General features: G+C 36.9%; 1 protein-coding gene across 2 annotated transcripts in view; it reads left to right on the top strand.

Annotated features, from left to right (window-relative positions):
• The window catches only part of HAPLN1 (hyaluronan and proteoglycan link protein 1), a 70424-nt gene extending 64185 nt beyond the window's left edge, over nt 1-6239 (top strand). For both annotated transcript variants that reach the window (XM_037032320.1, XM_037032321.1), the window contains 2 exons: nt 1915-2217; nt 4223-6239. In XM_037032320.1, the coding sequence (XP_036888215.1) occupies nt 1915-2217; nt 4223-4512 (593 nt within the window). In that variant the 3' untranslated portion in view covers nt 4513-6239. The remainder of the gene's footprint in view (nt 1-1914; nt 2218-4222) is intronic.
• The last annotated feature ends 3974 nt before the right edge of the window (nt 6240-10213 follow it).

Here is a 10213-nt window from a genome sequence, read left to right as displayed (position 1 = left end):
CCATCTGCAGGCTTCCCTTCCATCATCACTGCAGGGGCACTGGCAACCCGAGAGTCTTTTCCTCCTTCCTTTTGGCTCTGATTCAGCTCACAGATCACTTAGCCAGGAACCTGAGAAGGCAGGATGAGATCAGGAAGCCTTCCTGGACCTCTGCCTGTCGTGGACAGTGCCAGCTGGACTGCCCTGGAGGGACAAACGTGTCCTGCAGGGGCTTTCGGTGGATGTGACTTGATCTAGGCTTTTGAAATTTCTTCTTGTAATCTTCCAGGACAATTTATGAAAGAAAACACTTTCTGTGTGCTGGTTGCACTATTCGTGAATTGTACATTCATCTTTAATAGGGCCTGGAGTCTCACAAAAATGGCACAAGTGATATAATTCACCACATTACTATCAGTGGCACAATTTCTTATATTCCCTATTTAAAATATTAATTCTAATTCTATTTTTAAAATTCATGGCAAGGATTTGAATAATCACACTAAAATTGTCTGTTAGCAACAATGGGGGAAACATTTTGATACAGTGTCCTTCTTAAAGTCCAGCAAATGGTACAACTTTGCTTTCTTAAGTAATTGTTTTCCTTTAAAGAAATTGTGCAGAAAGTTGTAAGACAGCTCAGTCACCTCCCATGATTATTTGACCAAAAAGAATGCTTTTGGAAATCCGCATCTTGCCAGGCTAGCTAGCTGCCAAATCACACCACCTACATTTTTGCCTTTTAAAATATTTAACTTAATTCTCTGGCATTAACTTAATCGGCAGATGTCCATTCTTTATCCACCTTGTATAGGACAAGCATTAAGAAGTGTTGTTTATTTTCCTATTTGTAATAAAAATATTTTTAAAAGCTTAGTTTTGTTGTGCAATATATGAATGTGAAAACTGAAAAATAGTAATAGAAATATTTTAAATAAAGCCATTATTTTAGTTGCATCGTTTAAGAACAGAAAAAAAAAGTTTAAGGGCTATGTTAAAAACTGAAACAAATAAGAGAGCCATGATGTTTTTTATGGAGGTATTGTTCACTGTAAAGAATTGCTTTATTAAGATAAAATAAGATTGTTCAATTAGGTTTTTGTTAGATATGCAAAGGATTTCACTTTGAGGTTTCTCCAGATCCAAAGACCTGTAAGTGAAAGTTACTTATCTGCAAGTTTTTAGGATCAAGTGTAGAAGAAAGTATATGAAATTAAAAACAGACAGTAACCAGAGGACAGGTGGGAGGGGATAGTGGGGGGAAAAGAGGGAGGGGTTGTCAAGGAACACGTATAAGGACACATGGACAAAGCCAAAGGGGGTAGGATCAAGGATGGGAAATGGAGACAACTGTACTTGAACAACAATAAAAAAAGAAAAGAAAAATATATGAGGATGATTTAAGATATTTGTGTATACTTTTGAAGGACAATATAAAATGAATTACTAATTATATAAGAATAATTACTGAGAAAAATACATTGCGAATTTTGATTAACAACTTCTCTCTCAGCACTATTTCTGCATCCCCTACCGTGCTTAGTTTTCAAGATTGACTTTTTTCCAAACAAGGCTCAGGAATACATTGTTAGGGTTAGTAACCAGTAGCAGATGGTAAATTCTCAAGGACGGCTATTTGGAAAATATGCTCTGCAGGTGGTTCATTTTAGAAAGGAGAATTTCACGGTTCAGGTTGAACTCTTAGCAAAAGAGGTAAATCACTGAAGTTGTCAAACCACAAAGCAAACTGTGACAAGCTCAGAGCTGTGAGGCTGCTTGAGGGGGAAGAGACAATGAGAAACCATTGCAAGCTGCCAAAACCTACTGCTTCTTCTGATGGAGAGTTTATCATGTTTTTTCACCAGTCAAGTGGGATTTGTTCATACTTGTAACTTTTTGTACCACTATTGATCCCGCGCTTTCTCCTTTGGGTAGGTGTGGTATTCCCTTACTTTCCACGACTGGGGCGCTATAATCTCAACTTCCATGAGGCGCAGCAGGCTTGTCTGGACCAGGATGCTGTGATTGCCTCCTTCGACCAGCTGTACGATGCCTGGCGGGGTGGGCTGGACTGGTGCAATGCCGGCTGGCTCAGTGACGGCTCTGTGCAATACCCCATCACCAAGCCAAGGGAGCCCTGCGGAGGCCAGAACACTGTGCCTGGTGTCAGGAACTACGGGTTTTGGGATAAAGAGAAAAGCAGATATGATGTGTTCTGTTTTACATCCAACTTCAATGGTAAGATACAAACCACACTGCCTTCTTCCCTACACCATAAACCAATATATACTATGACACTACACATGACTTTCAGTCTTATGTACTTAAAAAGAAAAGATAAAAGCTTTGAAGTATTGCTCCAGTTTGAAAAGATGTCAAGAGTTCTTTGAGGTCATAATTTACTTTTAATTGACAGAAGTGAAGCAAAAGTGTATATTTCCACTATTCTTGGGTTTTGTTGCATCTGATTGGTACTATGAAATAGTTTACGGTGTGATGTTGTCTAGGGTCTGCCTTTCATTGCCAAAAGTGAGGCTGCCCCTGTGTACTCTCCCTAGGTATAGCTCTCCCAAAGGAAGTAAGAGTGGCTTCTCTGTCGTGTTCACTTTCTCTACATTCTAATGTCCATATAGTCATAAATGATCGGCAAAGTTGAGGAGGAAGAGTGCTTTGCAAGAAAACACAGTGGAAATAACACTGGAAGTGAGAAGAGAAGAGGTTCATGTTGCCTCTATGTCGATGACTGATTCTTTGCATTCACCAGACTCCCAACCTTACCCTGGTCCTTCTAAAACCAGCTGCATAATGTGAGGCCCAGTCGAAATGAAAATGTTGGTCCCTTGTTCCAAAATTATGGAGAGTTTTAAGATGGTGTCAGCAGAGCATTAAATCAATTATGAGGCCATGCCTAACTGCACAGGTGGCACACCCATGAAGCAAACCCTGGCCGCATCTATTTTAGTCCCTGGTGACGTGCTTTGAAACCGATAGCAAGGGATCAGGGATCACCAAATTTTCTGTGAAGGGCCAGAGAGTAATATTTTTTTTATATAAGGTTTTTTTTTAAATATTTTTTTGCTTTGTAGACCATACGGTCTCTTTTATAAGTAATCAATGTAACTGTGTACATAGTAACACAGACATAGCCATAGACAGGATTAAATGGATGGGTGTGGTTATGTTTTAATAAAAACTTCATTTGACTCAGGTGTTGTAGTTTGCCGACATCTGGTGTAAGTGATGGAACTAGTTAATGTTCCAATGGCCTCTACCCTTTCTCCAGATCACATCATCTTAGTCTAGAAAGTACTGGCAAGCATTAATTTATACTCCAATAATCTATATTTCATGTATAATCAGACACAAGACTGATTATATTCTATCTGAAAAAAGTCTGAGAAAATATTCAGTTGGTGTGTATCACTTCAGTCAGTGCTATCATATTTTGTACATTTTATGGATATTTAAAAGAATCTTATGGACATTGAAGGAATCTTAGTAATGAACACTATTCAGTTAGCGCTGGAGACTAACTTCAAATTGCTCCTGTGAAATAAAAAAAAAGTTAGGTATCAGGCTCCCACAGAGGAAAGTTGAAAAAAGTGAATAAATTCATCCTTTTTGCTGGTGAGTGAACAGACTAGGTTCACATTCTGAGCCAGTTTTATTAATGGCAAGTGTCTTCCTGTATTTTTTTTTTGCATTTTCATACTGTAGTCTTTGAATAGGAATAATGTCTTATTGATACCTGTGATGAAAAGGACTTGAGGGCTTTTGATTTCTTTTAATGGACTTTTATGTCAGGAATGTTTTTTGATCCTTTCAAATTCAAATTTTGCCTCTCCAGAAACTTGTGCTGGGGTTCAGTCTTGCTTCAGCTAGAATTTAAATAGCTCTTGCTTTTAGCATGGAATTCTGTCTTCTCTACTGCCACAGAAGGGCCCTTTTAGTCACTAATTAGTGAACACAAACGTCATCTGTCATTTCCCTTTTCCTTTTTTGAGCTATAAAAGGGTATGTCTGAACATGTATTAAGGGGCCAGGAAAAAAAAAACAAACCAACTAATTTAATGGAGAGTGATTTAGGGGCACTACATTTGACTGAGAATTCTGGGTTCCCAAAAGTGTTCAGACATGGCTCTATTTCCCACTTCCCTGAGAAACACTTCCCTGCGGGGCTCCTTCCACTTCTGCGTGGCTCAGGCACCCACAGACCCATTGATCTCTCTCTGTCTCTCCGCAGGCCGTTTTTATTACCTGATCCACCCCACCAAGCTGACCTATGATGAAGCGGTGCAGGCTTGTCTCAATGACGGTGCTCAGATTGCGAAAGTGGGCCAGATATTCGCTGCCTGGAAACTTCTGGGCTATGACCGCTGCGATGCGGGCTGGTTGGAGGACGGCAGTGTCCGCTACCCTATCTCTAGGCCAAGGAGGCGCTGCAGTCCCACGGAGGCTGCGGTGCGCTTTGTGGGTTTCCCAGATAAAAAGCATAAGCTGTACGGTGTCTACTGCTTCAGAGCATACAACTGAGCGTGCCCCCAGAGCACGGCAAGTTCAAAGTCATTAAGAACATGTGAAAGGTTTTTTTTTTTTTCCTTCAATACGAACTCATGCAAATTACCAAAACTGTGATAACCCTTTTTTTACTTACTGTAAAGAGTCATTTTCATAAAGATCAATTCATTAATTTGTTTTTGTAAAGCTATCATTCAATATATATTATAAATTAATATAATTCTAAGGGGAGTGCTACATAAAGGAGCCTTTAGAGCCAGACTGTTTAGGCTACATCACCCCAACGGAGCACCCTTCCATGAACGGGGCATGCAATAACCTGAGGATTGCTGGGGTTAAATTAAGGAAAGTAAAGCTACTCAGAGCAGCAGCTTCCACAAGCACAAATTTTACACATTTGTACAATTTTGAAATGCACTACAACAAACAAATTAGAGCAACAGATTTGAAATGCGTATTTCTTTACATAAACTGAGATTCTGAGAGGTTGCACAAAACTCCGTTTCACAAGAAAATAATCTACACTTTTCTAGAAGTTAATATTGCAATTCTCCAATAGAATGTTTTACTGTTTAAAATCCTGCCATTTTGACCAAAACATAAAATAAAATTTGTAGGACTCCAATTCACAGTGATAAGCACAGTTAAAACTCCTCAATAACCCCATTTATATGAAGTATGAGATTTAAATAAGCAGATAATATTTAACCAATGAGAGACTCCTACCTTCTTATTAAAATTATACATACCTAAGAAGAATCGTCTTATCTTTTGAGTAGCTTTACTGAGTTATATTTAAATTCTAAGGGCCATTGGCTAAGCAGCATTTAGCATCTACTCAGGGCAGTTATATAGATAAACTGCTGGACAGAACAATTGTAAAATTTAGCAGCTTGATTTTATGTTAGCTTATGAAATGTTATTGTCCTATAAAAATAACTTTAAGCTATTTAATATTTCCTTTTTATTTACATTACATTTAAATTTTTAATTCATAAAAGAAATAAATAACTACACACATTCCTAACCAAGAAATAAGGACCCAGCTTTCAAAATTCTTGTTTTTCTTCTTTGTATTTACATGAGGAAGCCCAACTGGTGCCTGTGGTTGAGGAAAAGGAAGTCCACAAAGTAGTTCTAACCCTTCCTCCATGAGAAAACAGTGGTGAATGATGTCACTCTCCTTGCTGGCCATCGTTAGGTGCAAATGAAACACTGAAGCTGTCATCAAAGAGTTTACACTAAAATCGTCAGGGCTGTCAGCAAAAGGGAAAAACGCCAGCTTCAGAAAAACAACTTTTGCATTAGCAGCTCCAGTCTTAAATAAAGCTCTGTTTTCCTATATTTTTATGACTGTTGAGATCCCACAGGGACCAATATTTGTATTCAAATTACATTTTATGGTTTCCCATTGTTTCACAATGAGTTCTAATAAATGGGATTTAGTATAATAATCCAAGTATGACATAGCTGGCATGCTTTCATGAATGTTTTTATGTAGATTTTCCTCCCATGAACATGAGTAAATAAATCTGTTTCCTGAATTGATTGTGGTTGCATTTAAAGTGCTGTAATAATTCTAATAAATTTACTCTCTAAATGTAGAGTTATATTTGTGGAAGGTATAGAATAATTGGAAGTCCATAAAACCATAACTATATTCATACATTATCCAGACAAAATATCATAAGTAAAAGTAAATCACATCTTTTATCAAGAACATAGCTAGAAATTTTCAGATGCTTTAATTATTAAAAGATAATGATGTATGCATGCACATTTTTACGTTAGATTGGATATGCAAATTGTACAAAAATTACAAACATAAATCCAAAGAGATTGTGAGGTTTAACTCAAACACTGATGATACAAATAGAACTTGAACTTTTAAATTAAAAATTCCTGAATGGTCTCAAGTAAGATAAACCCTTTATTTAAAGATGGTACTATCTCCAAAAGAGTGAGTCTTAACCTCTCAAGTGTGGAGGTGAGTTCATTGGAGGAAGTTTATACTTGAACGATTATTACCCACATTATAAGAATTTTATTGGAAATGCAAGTGGGAACAAATTTATATTGAACAGATACATAATTTTTAGTTATTGCTGCAAACTCTACCTTTATAATGTTAAACATAGGAGCTAACATTTCTTAACTTTTGAATACTTATTAGTATAGGAATTGGTGCTGATCAAAAACTCTGGACTGACTGTTAGCTGATTAAAATCTATACTGACTGCACACCATTTTTCCAAGCTTGTAAAAAAAAATCTTTAAAAAGAAAACTGCTGGGCAGAATTTTTGTCTTCTGCCTTTCCCCTAAAGGATGAGGATCTCCTTACTGCTTTGGACTTCTACTTGTATAGTTTTGGGGTTTTTTTTTTAATGTTATCATTTGCCATTTTTCCACCAAAGTCTTCTTCCCTGCTTCATTGACCAAGATATCTCACTAAGAATGTTGGGAAAAGACAGATTATCCTTGTACAACTACTAACAGAAAGTCAGCACAACATTGGCTAATTCAAAAATTGCCCCTCAGGCTTGGGTTCCAAGAGTATCAAGAAGAGATAAGATGGGACACTGGGTTAGAAAACCTCATTTTGATCATTTTGTCCATAATTAACACATGTGGCCCGTATAAACAGCAAGGTTTATCTTGGAGTTGGGTTGAGACACCTAGATGTTAAAACCCATCAATAAGACATGATTCATATAAAAAGAATAGGAATGGACACAAGTTAACCACATTAACACTGGAAGCCATATTTTAATGACTGCTGCCTTGTTTTACCACAGTAATTTTTAGTCAGATATGGTTTTTGTAAATTTAAACTCTCTCATAGAAAGGGGGCCGGTACCTGTTAAAGTTTTATTTTATGCAGTAATATAGCCGCTTATTATTTTGGCAATTCAAAGTAGACTCAAAGGAGATTCCAATTTGGTTGCTGGCAGCCATACTGGGTTTCTTGATTTCAGTGCTCCAAAGAATGTGGTGGTCTCACCGAGTAGCTGACCACTGTGAGCGGGGGGAGTAAAAGGGAATTGCTCTCAGTTTTCAGCATAGAATAATGCATCGAGAATGACCAATGGATAACTGACAGTTTTGTTGAGAAGTTGACTGTATCACAGCTCACTACTGCCAGAGAAGCAATGATGTACAAAATAAATACAAAATACAAAAAGTCACTAAGCTATCTGATCAAAAGACAATAAGTAATTAAAGGCGTTTAATACCTACTGAATACAAATCTGAGGAAGAGAACCAATCTGTATTACAAGAAAAAAATGTTTTCATTTTCTGTAAGATACAATGAACTGGTAAACAAACATTAAAAGACAATTTTGTGTTACTGCAGTATCTTTTGATTCTTCCGAGTTGTACAACCTTAGTTATTATTCTTTGTGTCAAACTCTATAAATACATTATTTTAAGAAAAGATATTTAACCCATTTTGTTCTAATACATTTATGCTCAAATTGTAACCACATGGGAATTTCCATTTCCTGGGATTTTTGTAAACTTAAGGAAAAAAGAAGTATATCTATGGTGTTGCTAAGTGATCAATAATACTATCCCAAAATCTATTGCTTTTTTCCTTTTTATATGATTCAAGGCATAATTTATTTTGCTCATTGGTTAACAATTCCAGAAATGTGTGGTATTAATAATTTGATTAAAATACTTGTATGACATAATTTATAACTTCAGTTATTAGTACTGAATTAAGAGATTTTATTTTCATAGCAAATTCACTACATTCCAACAACAGGGAGTATTTTTTAATATTTCCATCTTTTTCCTGAATATTCAATGTGGAAAGTAGCTTTTGGATTTTCTTAGTATACAGAAATGGATTCTCAGGTACAAGAGTTCATTACTGGTTCAATGACTTCAACCCAAACACACTCAAAATATTTTGAGTCATTGATATTCACACAGAAAATGCACCAAAAATGTTCCCTTTTCTTATTTGGAATACAATGAAAAACTCTGGAGAAGAAAGTTCAAGGACTAAAGCATCTCCTTTTGGTGTTTACTGTCTCACACAGATGGATACATTATTTCACCTTGCCAGCAAATTTCATCTACTGCTATGACCTGGTCATGTACAAAACCTCCTGGTATTAATACTAAAGGATCCAATGGAATTTCATTATGCTTAAATAAAAACAAGCTACACTGTTCAGATGTGATGTCCTTAGTTCCCAACCAAGTGACAAATCTTAATACTAAGACTATTCATGGATAAATGGACCCTGTCCAGGACAGTCAGATATGCAAGGAAAATAATGAAAGCAAAAGATTATTGGGCCCTAAATGGAACCCAGGGATGAACTAAGAAGAAACTGATATTTCCCTTCCTGTCTTGATTTCTTGGGCTGTCCGTTTTGGGTTGTTTAGACGCACAACTTGGAGTGTCTGTCTAGTCCTTGATTCTCAGTGGGCGATAGATATATTAGGAAACTGACAGCAGGCTACACTTCCTAGTCTTTCCTAGAAGGAAATTCACTACACACATTTATTTCTACAGAGAAGCAAATAAAGCTTATTTATTTTCTCCATATTTCTTTTAGGCCAATAAACTTTTGTCACCTTCATGGCCACCCATCATCTGAAACAACATGGGTCAGCCCAGAGGGCGATTCCACGTCATTCCTGATACCCACCCATTCTCCTTCTCAGCTTATTTCTGTGGACCGGGGCTGTGCAGTGTCACCTGCCTCACCCACTCAGAGGTGGCCCTTTCATTTAGTCGGTACTTGACTGCAGCCTGAGCTCTGTTTATTCAGGGAGTCCTCCCCCAGGTGGAGAGAAAGTTCAGATTTTCTGTTACCTAACAATGAAACTATTGGTTTTATCAACAAATGCAAGAATGCTAAGAATATTTTATTTTTCCCATAATTAGTTTCTAATGAATGGGCTCAATCACCAATTCAATTCTTTGTCCTGTTTGAAATATGTTTTGTTTCGTTTTTATGTTTCTCCCATTGATTTTCATCAGTGAAAACTCTGCCTTTCAAAACTCACATACTGTGTATATAGACAGCAGGAAAAATGGGTTTGAGGTTTTAGAGTCTTTGAAAAGCCCTTCCCTGAAGATGCTGAGAATGTTGCATCTGAATCTAAAACCAGAGCTGCAGAACACTCATTTATTATTCTGAGAAATAAACATATTTATGTGTAATGATTGCTGTGAGCCCAGGGAAAAGATAAACAGTCTTTGGGGTTCTTCCTGGGCTCTGCTTTTGCCAAATTGAACATCCTTACTCCATGGAATCCTTACTCCTGTGATAAGAGCCAAAGATCAAGTGGCTGAGAAGAGAATTCTGCTGTTCTGATAATGTTACGAGCCAGTTTTTAAGTTCAATGTACATGGAATTTCAGCAACCTAATAAAAGCAGTTGTATTCAGCTTATTTACATCACTTGGGAGAATTAGAAAAAGACCGAGGCCTGGGTCTTTCCACAGCAGATTATGGTCAAGAGTGCAGCCTGGACATCACGATTCTGTAAGTCTCCTCCGGCCTCAGCTAATTCTAATAGTCAGCCAAGGTTGAGAACCACTGGACTTAATAGATTTAGAAGAAAAAATAAAACCATTCAATTGATACAGAATTATACTGATATTAAGAGCTCAATTGAAAGTAATTTTTAAGTAGTCTAATAGGTGTAAATTTGATTGAATTTGGAATACTATTCAAGTATTTATCTGATT

The sequence above is a fragment of the Sturnira hondurensis genome, unplaced genomic scaffold (assembly GCF_014824575.4).
Source record: "Sturnira hondurensis isolate 20B ecotype Veracruz unplaced genomic scaffold, ASM1482457v3 Scaffold0021354, whole genome shotgun sequence".
NCBI classification, from domain to species: domain Eukaryota; kingdom Metazoa; phylum Chordata; class Mammalia; order Chiroptera; family Phyllostomidae; genus Sturnira; species Sturnira hondurensis.
This window is presented reverse-complemented; position numbering and strand designations above follow the sequence as displayed.